This window comes from Dromiciops gliroides, chromosome 3 (genome assembly GCF_019393635.1).
Source record: "Dromiciops gliroides isolate mDroGli1 chromosome 3, mDroGli1.pri, whole genome shotgun sequence".
In the NCBI taxonomy this organism is placed as follows: Eukaryota; Metazoa; Chordata; class Mammalia; order Microbiotheria; family Microbiotheriidae; genus Dromiciops; species Dromiciops gliroides.
The window spans coordinates 254,694,919-254,712,474 of record NC_057863.1 but is presented as its reverse complement, the minus strand read 5'-3'; the positions used below and the strand labels follow the sequence as shown (position 1 = coordinate 254,712,474).

General features: G+C 34.1%; 1 protein-coding gene across 2 annotated transcripts in view; it reads left to right on the top strand.

Moving 5' to 3' along the window:
• The window catches only part of SAMSN1 (SAM domain, SH3 domain and nuclear localization signals 1), a 175,683-nt gene that overhangs the window by 90,291 nt on the left and 67,836 nt on the right, over nucleotides 1-17,556 (top strand). Inside the window, exon 1 of one of the 2 annotated variants that reach the window (XM_043996077.1) lies at nucleotides 12,803-12,921. The exons of the other annotated variant lie outside the window; for it this stretch is intronic. Coding sequence (XP_043852012.1) covers nucleotides 12,865-12,921 — 57 coding nt within the window. The 5' untranslated portion in view covers nucleotides 12,803-12,864. Of the gene's footprint in view, nucleotides 1-12,802; nucleotides 12,922-17,556 lie in introns of those variants that run through there. 2 annotated transcript variants of the gene reach the window in all.

The window sequence follows — 17,556 nt, the reverse complement described above, 5'->3', positions numbered from 1 at the left end:
CATTTTGGAAATTGTGGGGGAAAGTGGGGAGAGGAAAAGTAATAGTTAAGATGAAAGGTGATAAAGGCTTGAAGTATGGTAATTTAATTATGTAAGAAGAGAAAGGAATAGAAGAAATGTTAGGGAGATAGAATCTGTATAACTTGGTTCCTGATTGGATATGGGTAGACCTAAGTGAGAGGGAAGAATAAATTATTACTCCTAGGGTGAAGGCATTACTTTCAAGAGAAATAGGAAAGTTTTAGACATGTTGAGTTTGAGATGCCTATGGGACATCAAGGAAAAGATGTCCCCCAATCTGATGGAGATGTAGGACTGAAGTTCAGTTGAGAGAAGAGAACTAGAATGCCTTCAGGTTTCGCTCTATTGTTACCTCTTACTCCGGCCTTTTCCTTTGATCCCTCCAATTGGTAGTGGTATCCCCATCCTCTCACTAACCTATTGAAATCACTTTATTTATTTTATATGCACTGTATAAATAAAGGCAATAAGACATGTTCAAATCTTATCTCTGACACAAATTTTCTGTGTAATGTTGAGCAAGCCATTTAACCTCTGAGTGTCCCCAGAAACTCTCCTAAGACTGAGAGTTTCTGCTCTGTTTTAGTGCTAGTAAATTCCCATAAGAAACAAACGTATATGCAAAGAAACAAAGTCAAATTCTACTGAGAGAAAAAAAATTACATAGACAAATAATAGACACATACTCAGACAAAGATATGGCTATACCTGTATACATTTATATATGCACATACACATTCATTCATAGAATATCCCCCAAAGTCTTAGTGCATCAATGATTTCATATCTCTGTGTTTTTATATCTATCCACCTATCTATCTATTTAGCAGACAGGTGGCACAGTGGAAAGAACACTGAGCCTGGAGTCAGGAAGACCTGAGTTCAAATGTAGACTTAGATACTCACTAGCTGTGTGACACTGAGCAAGTCACTTAACCTCTTTTTGCCTCACTTTCCTCATCTGTAAAATGGGCATAATACACATAATACTTCCCAGGGTTATTTTAAGGATGAACTGAGATAATAAAGTGCTTAATAGAGTTCCTGGAACATAGTAAGCCCTACACAAATTTTAGCCATTTGTTGTTATTATTATCTATTGATCTTACTATATATTATCTCCTCATCCCCCCACCCCCAATTGAAGGTAGAAGCTGTATCATTCTTGTCATTGTATCCCCGACTTAGTACAAGTACCTGACACAAAGCAGGAGTTTAATCAATGATTATTGAATTGAACTGAGATCTCCACATGACACAGCAACATATAGCACAGAGGACAAAAACCATTGGACTAATCATAATGTGTTTAAAGATAATCCATAATTTAAAATATTTAGATGTTTATAACTAAAGTTTTTAAAAGGCAAAAAATGGTATTTCCCTTTTAATTTAACTTCCCCTAACTATTAACTGGAGGTGGACAAGGTATTCAAATCTAACTGGAGCATATGACAAAAGCAGCGATAGCTACAACCACTAATGACATATGTGCTTTCTTTGGTAATCAGGGGCTGATCTTAGTACTGGGAAGTGTTGTCACACAGTGACCACATCCTTGAACAAAGTGTGTGTGTGTGTGTGTGTGTGTGTGTGTGTATGCATATGTTTCTGTGTCTATATTTGTATGTATATATATACACATGTATGTAAGTGTTTATGTATGTTTGAGTAGAAGTAGATAATTTATTTTCTTCATGCCACTGTGCATCTAAAATTATCAGGTAAAAAAAATTAGAAGATAAAATGTCACCAGCCAGGAATTCCAAGATGTGATAGTGTTATCATAGTACTTCTTGAAGTATAACTGTATCTAAGTAATGTTTCACTTCCTTGCTGCTATTGATATTGAGAAGCCACTGAATAATTCCTATGTGTAATGAGAACTTTGATACCAATTATTAACTTTAATCACAGTATGAGTGTGAGTTCCTTCAGTGAAATTAAAGAAGTCAGCTTTGTCTTTTGCTCCTGATTAGTGCAAATGAACACTATAAACAAAGCTTTTATAAAAGAGGCTAGAAGTATTACATGACAGGTAACTTAAATATTCTGTTATTCCATTTCCAGAAATTGGATTTATAAGTTTTAGAAACTGCAGTTTGGGGCATGTTTCTGGGAAGCTGGGACCCATTCTGTGTCCTATACTCCATGTGACAATAGTTCCTCATGAATTAGGTAAGGCAAGATAATATTTCTAGATTCACAAGTGTATACCCAGATAAAAGATTCTCATTTGCAGGTTTCCCTTAAATTTGAAGGCCTATGTAATGACTACTTCCCTATGAAGCACAAATAAAGTGGGACAACTAGAACTTTCTTCCAGGGCACTAAAATTTAGAAGGTGAAAAATATATAACACACTACTTTTGCAGTATAGAAGCTATTATTCTAATCCCCTCTCTTGCTCAACTAAATTTGTCTTAATTCCTCTTCTATTATTTTCATATTGAGAGCTCAAAAGCTGTTTTGAGAGAATTATTTATGCTACTTAATCAGGTATGAAACCTAATCATGGCTCTTATTTTTCTAAGGGAATGTCACATATTGGAATTTTTTGAGTTAATTGTAATAAAAGTATGCACAGTTAACATGTTAAATTATAACTATCTTGTGGTAGAGCTAGGTTTGAAGAACCAAGATTATGTATGGTATGTATAATAACAACATAAGATATTGCTGCATATTAATGCTATATGGCATATATATTATCATAGCGACATGATATTTATTATAGTTAATATTTGTCCCTCCAAACCCAACTACACCCACATACACGTGCAAAATAATGCCTGTTTTATGGGGGCTTGTCCCCCTATCCTTTTTAAAATGAGCAAGTTTCTTGTACAACCTTTGAACTTAAATGTAGTCTGAAACTCTTACAACCAAATGTGGTCAATCTTAAGTTTGCCATTCATTTTTCTGATGATTGAATAAGAAAAGGAAAAAAGACTATATTTTCTTGTCTAAGAAAAACTATTCTGGGGAAAGGAAACTTTTTTTATAACTCTTTGCCAATATTATATTAATTATATCCCCCCCCAAAAAAAAAACCACACAGCCTTTGTTGTCAATAAAAACAGGAAATAATGCCTATTGGTTAGGATGCCCTGATTTCCTCCAGTTTTTATGTGGAAAAAGTATGAAGAAAGCAGATCAAGCTAAAAGTATATTAATGATTGAGAGATAGATTTTTTTTTTTGGTGAGGCAATTGGGGTTAAATGACTTGCCTAGGGTCACATAGCTAGCAAGTGTTAAGTGTCTGATTCTGGATTTGAACTCAGGTCCTCCTGAATCTAGGGCTGGTGCACTGCACCACCCAGCTGCCCTGAGATAGTAGATTTTAAAAGTCATTTTAAAGAAATATTCTATGTAAAAATGTGCAAATAATGAAATATTTTAGCATTGTGCAATTATGGCCCAAATTCTCATCCAGTAAGAGGATGGAGATTTGAAAGGGACCTCAAAGGGTACCTAGTCCCATTACACATTTTTTGCATATGAGGAAAATAAAGCCAAGGGATATTAAGTGACTTGACAGATTATATAGCTAATAAGTCTTATATTTGATATTCAAATTCTTTTTTGGACCCAGACATGATGAACAAATTTGGTTCTGAGGAATCTAGACCACTGAATAGAAAAGTTAAGGTGTTATCCTTGAACCCCTTGCCTCTAACTATTTTCATCCAGTAGCTACAGAGAAAATTACTTAATGCTTAGATTTTGGCTAATGTATTGGGTGACCTTCAAAAGTCGAAATAGAAAAGTAATGAATGTACTGTGTAGATGAGGTTATATAGGACTATCATTTATTTCCTTTAAACAAAATAAATGCTTAACACAAGATTCCTGAGAGAAAAGAAGCAATAATACCACAACTAGTCATGTTGTACTCTCTTGAGAGGCATGATGCAGTTTGTGGATCTTCTAAATAAGTATTTTACATTTTCACACTGTCCAACCAATACCTTTCAGTTTCATGTCTTTTTGCAACAAAAATATAAAACATGCATACACATACATAGACAAAGACAAACAGAAAGACAGACAGATAGATAGTGTGATGAATAATGGGATTTAGCAGACACTCAAAGACCCACCTGGAGATTAATCAAGACTGATTGAATCAAGTGAGAGTAATTGACTGCTGATTAAGCCTACTTCAAGTTAATTGGATTGTAATCACACCTGGCTATCCCTTAAGAAGGTATTGTTCTCATAAACTAGACTGTGAACTCAACTTGAGAACACCTTCAAAGACAATGGATTTGGATGACGCCAACCAATCACCTTGAAGCAGTGTGTAAGGACCGCCTCTGTTCCAGATCTATAAAAAAGCTTCCACAAACAGCTTGCTGGGGAATGCTGATTAAAACAGGCTGGGGAAGGAGTTCCTGATTAAGACAGGCTTGTGGAGGAGGACTTCAGGAAGAACCCAACCAAGCTGGAACTCTGGGCTAGGTAGGATGCCCAAAGACTGGTACTGAAGCCTTTTAATTTTTGGCGACCACAATTTAGATTTTAAACATCACAACAGATAGTATGGTATTGTGACTTTTTAGTACCAGCAATGGAGCAACCTCCTTTACTTTCCAGAATCATTCAGTGACTAATGTTTGCTTAGCTCCATACCCACCCCAATTTGCCTTTCCCTAGATACAACCCTACTCAAGGACAATACGGCTTATTGGATTAGTTATATGCAACTTACCTCCAAATTATTGATTGAATGGATAATCATATGTTTGGTAAAATTATATTAGTTTATTGCAAACTGAAACAAAATGGATTAATTGCATGGAAATAGAAAGTTAATTATTTGATGAATAATGTGATTTATTCTCATCCAATGTGATTTCTTCCATCTGTAAAGTGGGGTAATAGAGAAAATCAAAGTAATCTCACCCTATTTTAAGTAATAAGATGCCCAATCAATTAATCAATCAACCCCACCATAGGATTTATTTAGACTAAGTATAAAAATTCCCTGGAACTGGAGTGGCTTTGCACAAGAATATTGTTTACATAGGATAAGAAAACTTGACCACAGAACAGGGGCCATGAATAAAATATCAAGCTAGTTAGAACAAGAGTGCTTTGAGAATTTAGTGTAAATATGATATTCCAATGAAACCCTTAAGGAGGAACTATCTGATGGTTGAAGGGGAGAGAACAGAAAGAGGAGTGAGGGAAAGGCTTTGGCTTCAGCCTTAGTCAATGTGAACATGAGTCAGGAGTTCAGTCTGGAGAGGAATGAAATCATGATTAGCCTGAGCTTCCTTCTTAAAATGAAGGGTCTGAGAGGAAACACCCCATCCATGAGAGAGGCTATTAGGATAGAAGATATTTCCAAAATACTCCTTATTTGGGGGTATTGTGGGCTTCCAAGATAAAGAGGTTTCCATGGCATGGCAGACAAAGTCTTGTGGATATAGACTCATGTCTTCTACAAAGAGCCTAACAAAACAAAACAATAAATAAACAATAAAACTTTGCTGTACCTTAGAAATTCTTGAGCAACATATGAATGGTAAAAAAAGTATTTCCAGGAAAATGAATTAATGAATTAATGAGTAGTTGAATAAATAAATAAATAAAAGGAAGATAATTTTTTTAGTTAAAAAAAATTAAGCATTTCCAGCAACCAAGAGCTTAGCTCTTTATGACATGTACTCTCTAAACTTGAGCCCACCTTCCCCTTGGACTCTATGTATTTGTGGGAGAGTTTGTCACAGCTTTTTGTTTTGTACCAATTGTTATTATGGCTAGGTAGTACAGTGGATAGTGTACCATCCTGGAGTCAGGAAGACCTAAGTTCAAATCCAACATCAGACATTTATTAATTGTGAGACCTTGGGCAACTTCTATTTGCCACAGTTTCCTCATCTAAAAATGGGGATAATAATAGCACCTACTTCCAAGGATTATTGTGAGGATCAAAAGAGGTATTTGTTAAGTGCTTAACACAGCACATGGCACAAAGAAGGTGCTACATAAATGCTGGCTACCACTTTTATAACAACTATTTAAATAGGTTTTTTAAAAAATTATTTATTTTTAACATTCTTTTAAAAAATATTGTGTTCCAAATTCTCTCTCTTTCCATCCCTTCTCCCATTCATTGGGAAGACAATATGATATCAATTATACATGTGAAATTATACAAAACATATTTCCATATTATCCATGTTGCAAAAGAGCAGCAAAAATAAAGAAAATGAAAAGATTATACTCTTTGAGTTAAAAAGTACTCTCTGGGAATGGAGACCATTTTTCATCATGAGTTCAGAACCTTCTAGATTATTGTATTGATAAAAGTAGCTAAATCTTCCATGTTGATATTACTGTTACTATGTACAATGATCTTCTGGTTCTGTTTACTTCATTCTGCATCAATTCAAATAAGTCTCAGTTTTTTTCTGAAACCATCCTGCTTATTATTTCTTAGAGCATCCATCAGTCATGATAACAATACCATCATAATCCACCACATGTCCAGCCATTCTCCAATCGATACTCATCCCTACAATTTCCAATTCTTTGCTACCACAAAAAAGAGTTGCTACATACATATACATGTAGGTCCTTTTTTCCTTTTTCTTTGATCTGTTTGTTATACAGACTTAGTAATGGTATTATTGGATCAAATGATTAGACCAATTCACAACTCTACCAACACTGCATTAGTGTCCCAATTTTTCTACACCCCCTCAACATTTGTCACTTCCCTTTCCTGTCATATTAACCAATCTAATAGGTATGAGGTGGTATCTCAGAGTTGTTTTAATTTGCATTTCAATAATCAATAGTGATTTAGAGCATTTTATATGACTATAGATAGCTTCTATTTCTTCTTTCAAAAAATGCCTGTTCATATCCTTTTACCATTTATTACTTGAGGAATGACTCTTATTTTTATAATTTTTAACCAGTTCCCTAGATATTTGAGAAATGAGACCTTTATCAGAGTAACTTTCATTAACCCTTGCCCATGTTTAGTATTCTGTATACTTTCAACTATTTAAACTAAAAGCTGCTGGACAACTAAAGTAATTCTCAACTTATAATATTGAGTGGAAATATACTGATGAAGGAATCAAGATGATAATAATAAAGGACTCCTTAGTGGTACCCCTATCATTATAACAGAGTTGTATAGCACTGCTCAGGGACTCAATTGCAAGAGGGGGAGTTGAGATGAGGATTCTCTGAGCTTATATGTGCATTGGGACTAGAACTCAATCTTTGACTGATTTAACACAAGTTATTTAACACAACTTATCTCACAACCTATTGTGAGATTTAAAATTGAATATAGGAGCATTAAACTCCCCCTTTTAACTTTTCCCTTATATATCTCCCAGACCACTAAGAAAAAGAAGCCTCTGAGGTTTAATCAGTGAGGGATTAGTTTTTATATTTGGGAGTTAATTAGACAACAAAAGGTGACACCAATTAGGGAAATAGGAAAGTAGAAATGCAAATGAATAATCTTAGATCTAAGTTTAGTCTATATTCCTTTATAAAACTCACCAAATCCCAAACTGCCTGCCAGGCCGAGAACCACCACTGAACACCAAATGTGTGTGCTGCCATGGCTAAGCTGAAAAGCCAGAGGAAGACTATTAACCCATTTTTGTTGTTATTTAGTTTTTTTAGTGACATCTAACTCTTTGTGACCTGTTTGGGGTTTTCTTGGCAAAGATACTAAAGTGGTTTGCCATTTCCTTCTCCAATTCATTTTAAAGATGAAGAAGCTAAAGCAAATAGGGTTAAATGGCATTTCCAGTTAGGGGGTGTCTGCAGCCAGATTTGAACTCAGGAAAATGTGTCTTCTTGACTCCAGGCTCAACACTCTATCTGCTGTACCCCCTAGATGTTTAATAAGATGACCAAATTCTTGTTTCCTTCTTTATGACAGTGTCAGAGTATTTTATCCTTTGATTATTATTTAATTATATGTTTTAGGCACTCCTAATCTTTTAAGTAATCTTGTTTTTGCTTCTTTCTCAACTAGGCTAATATAAATTATTTTTTTGGTGGGGCAATGAGGGTTAAGTGACTTGCCCAGGGTCACACAGCTAGTAAGTGTCAAGTGTTTGAGGCTGGATTTGAACTCAGGTCCTCCTGAATCCAGAGCCAGTGCTTTATCTACTGCGCCACCAGCTGCACCCATCACCCATATTAATTACTTATGGATCAATTTCTTGAGGTATGATTCAAAGCATTTTGTTTTACAGTTTCTGTAATAGTTCTTTGTGATGACTTAATAGAAGGAAACGTATTTTAAAATGTGACCACCTTCTAACATAGCAGAGTTGAAGAGAGTGTAAAAATAAGGCAAGTTGAGAATTTGATCCACTATCCCACTTTCAAGAAACTTTGGTCTAAAAATCTTTTCATTCATTAGACAGAAAGAAGCAAATACTTTGAAATCGGGTAAAAACAATATGAACATAATTGAAACATCAATTTCTATTCTTCATATCAATGTGTGGTTTAAAAGCAAGCAACTGTCTAAGATAAAAAACTAGTTTGGAATTCAAGAGACCTACTTTAAATTCTGGCTCTATTTCCTACTACTTGTATAACCTTGGAAAAGTCACTAGATCTTTCTGGGACTTGTCTATATAAAGAGGGTACTGGACTAAATGATTTCTAAGGTACCTGGCTCTCAAAAGTTCAACTCATCAGAGTTATAATGCTCTTTTTCATCACATTTCACTATCCTTCCTAAGTATATTAAATTCTTCTTGGTTTTCTTTGCTTCTCCATAAAGCAATACTTCTCTACCTTAAATTAAGCAAAAATTTTTGTTAAAATATGATGACTTAGAAATATTAACTAACATGTTTGAAAAACTCTAGCCTTAATTCATTTTATATTATAGAATAATAAGAAAGTCATGTTAAAAACAAAACATAGAAGCCTAATGCACTACTCGTTTCACAATTTTCCTGTTTCAAAAAGTTTCTTAAGCAACAATACATATCTGTGGTTTAAGCATGATAAAGAGTCAGGAGCTTTCAAAGTATTTACCTAATTCCATCCATTTCACTAATTCACCTTAACTTTTAGACTTATTGACTGACTTTGGCAAGTCATTCAATACCTAGGTTTCTCACTTTTAGAAGATAGTAGGTGGGGGCAGTTGGGTGGTGCAGTGGATAGAGCACCGGCCCTGGAGTCAGGAGTATCTGAGTTCAAATCCGGCCTCAGACACTTAACACTTATTAGCTGTGTGACCCTGGGCAAGTCACTTAACCCCAATTGCCTCACTAAAAAAAACAAAACAAACAAAAAACCCCAGAAGATATTAGGTGATTAATAGTAATATTTGCTATCTAGTTACCTCAGATTTTCCATGGTAAAGAGCTTAAATTTGTTAGGATATAACATAACCTTGGAGCTCTATTTTGATTTCCAGAAAGTATTTTTATTAAGTAAAAGGACGGGGAAAATGAACTCTCAAATCTTATTTGAAAAGTCAGTTTTATTTGGGATGTTTAATACTTCCTTAATGTGGTAAAAAGTCCCAAAGTCATTGCCTAAAGATGAAAATTCTGCATGTGTGGTATAGTGTGAGTGTGTGTGCATATACAGTATGGCTTATCAGCTACTTCAGAATGGTATATTCTTGGATTATAGGAGTATAGCTTTATAGAGGGAAGGAATTGAATACAACCTCCACATTTCACATGTAAGTAAATGAGACTTAGAAAGATTATTTGCATTCCTAGCATCTAAAGCAGGATTTGAACTTAGTTCTTCCAGACTTTAAATCCACTGCTCCACGGCACTTGCTCTCTCTCTCTGTCTCTCTCTGTCTCTCTGTCTCTCTCTCCATAGCTGCCTCTAAGTATTACTCATGGTCATTAAAATAAGTCTGTGAAATATACAAAACAAAAAATAGTTTAACTTGGATGTTGTTTCATGGCATACAAATATGCTTCAGTTAAAAAAAAAATTCCTGAAAGATATTCTCTATCAACACAATGCAGAAATCACAATTTTATTTAGATTTCATAATCAAAAACTTTTAAAAGAATGAGAAATTAGTTGTTAAAATTTACAATGCCTAAGAAGACAAAAATGAAAGTTAGCACTGGCCATATTCCAATTCTTAGATATTCTACACAGTATAAACAAAAAATATTTGAAGCAGTATGCTTTCAGTAAAGAGGAAATTGCCCAACCTCAGGTTTTTCTGTTAACCCTCAATTTCTTTGTAACAGCTACAAAAATATGCCCATCATTTATATAAAAATTAATTCATTATTTGATTTAGAAGGTATTTAATTTACCAACTACCTTGCAAAGTGGGCTCCTTCAAACTCATCACAGATATTAATACCTTTTGTTTTAATTCAATCAGATTCCTCACCTAAACAGGGGACTAAAGAATGGGGAAAAGTATATGGAAAATGTGTTCAAGTTATTTCCTATCAGGAATAGAGATCTCCAAAGTGGTGGTCGTGCACACCTAGGAGGCTTTATGTACACACCAAGGAGGATATTATCAATTAATAGAAAAGTGGGAAAAAAAGTATCATAGTGGCCTACCCTCTCCAACAAGTCACACCTCTGTTTCCCCCCATTGCTCCCCCGTTCTGCTCCCTTCCTCCACTATGTCTCAAACCTTCTGAGCTGGACTGGTCTTTCAGGGTGGTTACAATTTTATCTCTACCCAGGAAAGCACAGCTAGAGCTACATAGGTGCACCTCCCTCTTCACACACATACACAAATCCAACATACCCCACCCCCTAGACCCAGATCCCTTCATGGCTATGCAACAGCTCTCAGAAGCAGTGACATATGAATATGCCTAGTAAGAGATCCTACATCCCTTTTTCAGTTGGGGAGAGACGGAATGAGTCACAGAGAATGAAAGGTCATGGTTTGGTTGGGACTGTCTTGCAGATCTTGTTAAATTATTTCCCCCACTCCCCCCCCCCCCCGCAAAAAAAATTCATTTGTCCTTCCAAACTTCCTTCTTTCTGTTGAGGACAGCACCATTTCTCCAGTCATCCAGGTTCACAACCCCAGCTTCACTTTTAATTTCTCTCCTTCAACCCATACAATCTAGTCAGGGGCCAAATCTTTTCTACTTCCATAGCATCTCTTGTAGTTATCCCTTTCTGTTTACTCATGCAGGCACCACTCCTCATCTCCCTCCTCTCTCCTCAATTACTGCAATAATAATATCCAGTACTGATATAACACTTTAAAGTTTACAAAAGCTTTACATATGTTATCACATTTGATCCTCACAACTCGCTGAGGTAGATACCATTATTAACCCCAATTTGTAGATGAGAAAACTAAGGCTAGGAGAGGTTTGGCGACTTGCCTGGGGTCATATAGATAACTAAGTATCTAAGGAAGGATTTGAATTTAAGTCTTCCTGACTCCAAGCCAATATTCTATTTACTGCACCACAATAACCTCTCAATTATTTTCCCTACCTCAAGTCACTACCCTCTCCAATCCATCTTCCATACAGCTGCCAAAATGGTTTTCCTAAAAGTCTGATCATGTGCCTTTCCTATTCAAAATCCAGTCTGTCCCTATTGATTCTGAGATCAAATATTACTTTACCACCATCTTATCCTCTTAAAATTTCTATCTTATATAAATCTTATAATATACATAATTATTAAAATAGTCATATGCCTATATGGTTTGCAAATAAATAAGCACATATTGTGGATAGCTGCTCAGAAAGATTTTGCTGGTAAGGTTGCACAATAAAGTAAATTTAGAAATCACTGGTCTAGAAAGGCAATAGCCAAGATAAGTGTCCTTGACTTTGAACATTTTAAGAATTTCCCAACAAGCTTTTGGGCTTTTCCTAAGAATTCATTATTGATATAAACAGAGAACGTCAGGTCTTTTGAAATCTTCCTTTGGAGAAGCATGTAAAACCTCATTTATTAGGAAGACCAGGAGGATGAGCTGTTCTTGTTATTTTTAGTTTTGATCAACAGAGTTTAAACTTAATGGGTGGGGGGAACAAATACTACGAAATATTTTGTGCCAACTTTTGACAATTAACCTTTTTTCATTAGTTCAATTTTCCATCCTATTACATAGAAAGTATCAAATCTAATGAAATATTTGATTTCTGAAAACAAACATTATCATTGTGGTTAAATAATAGTCTCACTTATTTTTGTTCCACGTAATGAACGTTTTGGTGCCTTGGTGGAATGGTTACAATAATTAAAATAACCGATTTCTGTAGGCTTAGTTTAAATTTTAGCTTGGATTTCATGAGAATACAATTCTTTTCAGTTGATTAAAATTAAGATAATGCACCTCTTGTTTCTCAAGTACATTAGGATTTTGGTAAAATTTAACTGGGGTACTTTAAAATTTATAATTAAATATAATAATTACTTCCTTTTTAGATTGGTTTCACAATAGCAATTCCCCAAATATTTGTAGATGTTTATTTGTTTTGTGGTAGAACCTCTCCCATTAGCCACCAAAGAGTTTTCAATATGTTTATTTTGTAATTTAATATGAATGAGAATTGATCTTATTTTAAGGACTTCACTATTTCTTTTAAGCCAAATGGAGACATACTGTGTATCAGGAGTAGCTAGAAAACTTTAGGGATAGGAAAATAAAGTTACCAAAGAGTTACCGTAAGAAAAAAAAAATCTTAAACCAGATAGATGATGAAGTCATATCCTGACTCAAAAGAGGAAGCAGCATCTAACTGGGGCTGAAGCTTTGCTGATGCTGTGTCCTATACATACTGTACTGTTCCATGGGACACTTGCTTCTCTAGTATCTCAAAACCCACACACTTAAGAGTAAGTCGGAATTTAAAATGTTGAAGAGAAAACCTTCAAATGTTTCAGAAAAAGAGAAACAACAAAGACCAAAGGTAAGTTAATGATACACAATTAAAAGGAGAGAAAGCTACTAAAAAGATTAGCTACTAAGGTGTGTGTCTTTTAAAGCTTTCTTTTTTATTTGTCAATAATAAAAACAAGTGAGGCATAGGGTTGAATGTTTAATGGCAAATATGGATGAATGAAATTGCAAGGTCTGAAGACAAATACCATTTCGAAACTGCTGCTGCTTCTCTGCCCATTTTCCCCCTTTAGGATTATTTGGCTAATCAGGACTGTAACTGATACTTAAGTCGAGATTTTTGGCCTCAAAGAAATTGATTAGGTGTTTTCTGTTCAAGATGTTATGTTAGGAAACTACTATGCATATTTTTCATGACAATGAGTTTGATAATGCCTCTTCATGAGAATAGAAAATTCTCCCTTCTAAACAGCATACCCCTTCATAATTAATTTAATAATGATAAAGAAATAGAAACATTTTATATAAAATGTTTTTCTACCATATTCAGGAAAAATATGGTTATTTATTATAGGGATTAGAATGTAGAGCAAGTATTTTGCATAATTACTTGAACAAACTGACATTATTAATGCAGCAAATTATACCATATTATCTTTGCTTTTGGCATAACAAAATATTACATGTCACTTCAAGTAAAGACTATCTTTTTTTTCTTGTTAATAAGCAATTTTAAGTATAACAAGAATTATGATTCTATATAGAAAACCCCAATTATATTTGTAAATATTGGCATAAAGTAAGCAATTTTATTGTCTGCAGCAAGAAAACTTTCTACTATTATTGAAATTTTAATTTGATATTTGTATTGAATGACTTGTAAATAGATTGATGGTGAGATCAGATCTCTTTCAAATAAATTATATTAAAACATATATTGTAATTGTTTAAGAGCTCTTCTGTAAGAAAATTGGTAAGACTTCTTAGAGAATTTAACAGAGTATAGCTTGCTATTTAATACTTGACAACTTAATAGTTATAGTCTATAGTGAAAGTTCTTTGAAGGCACTTGGATAAGTAATGTGTAGTAGTAATTGTTCTTCCAAATATGAAAACCCTAAAGAAAAAAAGCAGGTATGCTAACATTGGTATAACTAACATTGTTGATGGATTGATAGCAAGATCACATTTTTCTCTTCAAATGTTTAGTGCAAGCAAGATGCTTCCTTTCTTTTGAATCTAACAGGAAATAGCAAAAGACTTGTGGTGTGAAATATGTATGCAATACATCAAAGAAAATAACCAAAAAAAAGTTTCATTTGGAGCCCTAAAGTTAGAATTTTATCATTTTTCACATTTTATCATATTATTTTAGGTTATTAATCTACTTGATATAGTTATTTGATGTTTGAGCTGATTGCAAAATGATGCTCTTGTTATTTGGTGACTTGGACTATTTTAATTTATGAGAAGTATTTTTTTCATGTAGATTCTTCATTTCATATAAAGGAATATGACATTTAAAAATAATATGCATACAAAACCATATACCATAGGTTAAAATGTACATGGACATTTATAGAATTTTACATTTGGCATCCCTGAAAATTTTCTTTATAGAAGGTAATTCTGGGATTCCTATCCATATGTATATATAGATAATACTTATATCTAATTATGTATATCTGTATAAACACATATGCAGATATTTTTCTTTTATGTTCTCCAACACATTCATTCTTTTAAAGATATATTTAAAGGTACATTTAATTTGTACCGATTTTACTAGAGGTTCATTTTTGGTTTGTTTGTTTCTTAAAATAATTTTCTTATTGATATCTTCTTTTTACATCACATGATTGGGAAAGTATAGCTGTTCTTTCCATTTGCCTTGTTGTAGGCATTATATACATTGTTCTCTTGGTCTGGCTAATGTCAGTCAGCTACAGTTCATTTCTATTTTTCTATGCTTCTATGTGTTGATCATATTCATAATTTTTAACAGCATAGTAGTGTTTTATTACATTCATGTACTATAACTTGTTTAATGATTCCCCAATCATTAAGTATCTGCTTTGTTTCCAATTCTTTGCTATAACAAAAATGTTACTACTGTAAATATTTTAGTGCATATTCTTTTTTACTTTTAATTTATGGAATAAACATAGTATAACAAAAAGATGAATGCATATGAAACTATAAATCTACTATGTGCAACTTGCTATTCCTTTTGAATATACAACAAAATTAGCATGGAAATTTCTTTTTTTTCTCCCCCCCTCCAGAAATGGCCACCATTAGAAACAAATAGGCATATATATGTGTGCATAGATTTGTTTATGCACCTGCATGTTCATATGCATGTGCATGTGTATATATGTATTTATACATACATATGTATATATATAAACATATATGTGAAATTATGTTATACATAAGTCTATTCATCAGTTCTTTCTCTGAATGAAGATTTTATCCTTCTTTATATGTCCTTTATAGTTAATTTGGGTATTTATGAGAGTTGAAATAACTTATTCACTCAAAGTCATTCTTAAAGCAATATTGCTGTTACTATATACAATATTCTCTTGGATTTTCTGATTTCACTCTTCATTATTTTATGCAAGCCTTTCCATGTTTTTCTAAAACAAGTGAGATCACCATTACTTATAGCACAGAAAAAAATAGTTGTACTAAATCACAGTGCAATAATGCACTAGTGTGTCTCATCCATCTTAGTCCTGTCTTTTGTTATCTTTGACAATTTGCAAGGCAAAACTTTAGGGATATTTTTGTTTATATTTCTATTATTAGTAGTAATTTGTAGTATTATTTCATATGGTTTCATATATTACAATTCTTTGGAAAAGTGTAACTTCATATCTTTGATCATATCTATTAGCCAATGACTTTTGGTTATACATATACATACTCATACCCATACCCACACACTCACAGATGTATATATCTATATGTATATACACACATATGTACACATATGCTCATATCTGTGTGTGGTGTGTGTTTGTATATATGTATGTGTGTATACACATATATGTGTGTATATGTATATATTTGTGTGTGTATACACACATACCACCGACACAGATGTATACACAAACATCTATGTGTTTGTGTGTGTGTGCATGTGTGTGTGTGTGTGTGTGTGTGTGTGAGAGAGAGAGAGAGAGAGAGAGAGAGAGAGAGAGAGAGAGAGAGAGAGAGAGAGAGAGAGAGAGAAACACAGTCAAATATAGAGGAGGAGAACCAGGAGAGAATAGTGTCACAAAAACCTAGGGAGAAGAGAATGTCAAGGAAAAGAGAGTGGTTGACAAAAGCTACATTAGTAACTTTCTAGAGAGCAATTTAAGTGAAATAATGAACTAGGAAGTCAGATAGTAGAAAGATAAGATTAAAGTCAGAGGAAATGAAATGGAGGCACCTGTTATAGATGATGTCTTGAGGAATTTAGTCACAAATGGGAGAAGAGAGATAGGATGATAACCAGGGTGGGGGGTGGTTAGAGCAAAAAAGAATTATTTTTTATGGATGGTGGAAACAAGGAAATATTTTAGGCACTAGGGAAATAGTCAGGAGATAGGGAGAAATTTAAAAAAATAATAAGTGAAAGAGTAAGGATGATAGAGGAGGCAATTTCACAAAGAAGACTGGATGTAATGAGATCACTTGCACACAAGGAGGGATTTGTTTCAGCAAGGATCATTTCATTATATGAGACATGGGTGAAGAAGGAAATAGTTGTAAAATGCATCTGGGTAATGTGAGATGAGAAACCAGGGAGAAGAGGGAGCTTTCAGAAAATGGCCTGATTTTTATTTGGGGGAAAACATGAAGCAAGGTTTACAGCTGAGGAGTTTGGGGAGGGGAGGCATTAGAGATTGGAGAAGGGATGACTGCTTTGAAAGAACTGCTATGAACAGTAGAATAGTGAGTTAACTTGTTCAGTTATTTCAGTCATATCTGATTCATCATGAGCACATTTGACATTTTCTTAGCAAAGATACTGAAGTGGTTTGCCATTTTCTTCTGCAACTCATTTTACAGATGAGGAACTAAGGCAAACAGAGTTAAGTGACTTGCTCAGGGTCACACAGGTAGTAAGTGTCTGTGGCCTGATTTGAACTCAGGAAGATAAACCTGAAGATGACTTCAGGTCTGGCACTCCATTAACTATTCCATCTATCTGCCTAATGAGTTAACAAAAATGAAGGTCCAATTGAGATTATGCAACATAAATTTGTAGTGGACCCAGTTGACAAAGTTTTGTGATTTTTCTCTGTCTTCATTCAGTAATACATGTATAAGAGTAAAGGCAGAAGGTGGTAGAAGTAATCTAAATCTGAGGCTTGGCAGGGTAAGATGGGTAATAGGATAAAGGGAAAAGAGATTCAGGAGAAGAGTAAAATATAGAGTTGAATTAATTCACCAAGAAGTTCAGAGAGGGAAAGAATGAGAGTGTAGTATGTTCATGGGTAATAGGCTGGGAAGGAAGGAAATGGTCTCAGGATTGGAAGTCACAGTAGATGAAGAAAAAGAGTTGGGATTTCAAGGCAGAGGGAAAGGTAGAATGTTAATAGATTTTAATAGGATGAGAATTGTGAATTGATGAGCTTCAATGGTGATCTTCTAAGTAAATCGTAAACTCCACAGTATAATGATCTATGTGTGACTAATTGTTGGGTAG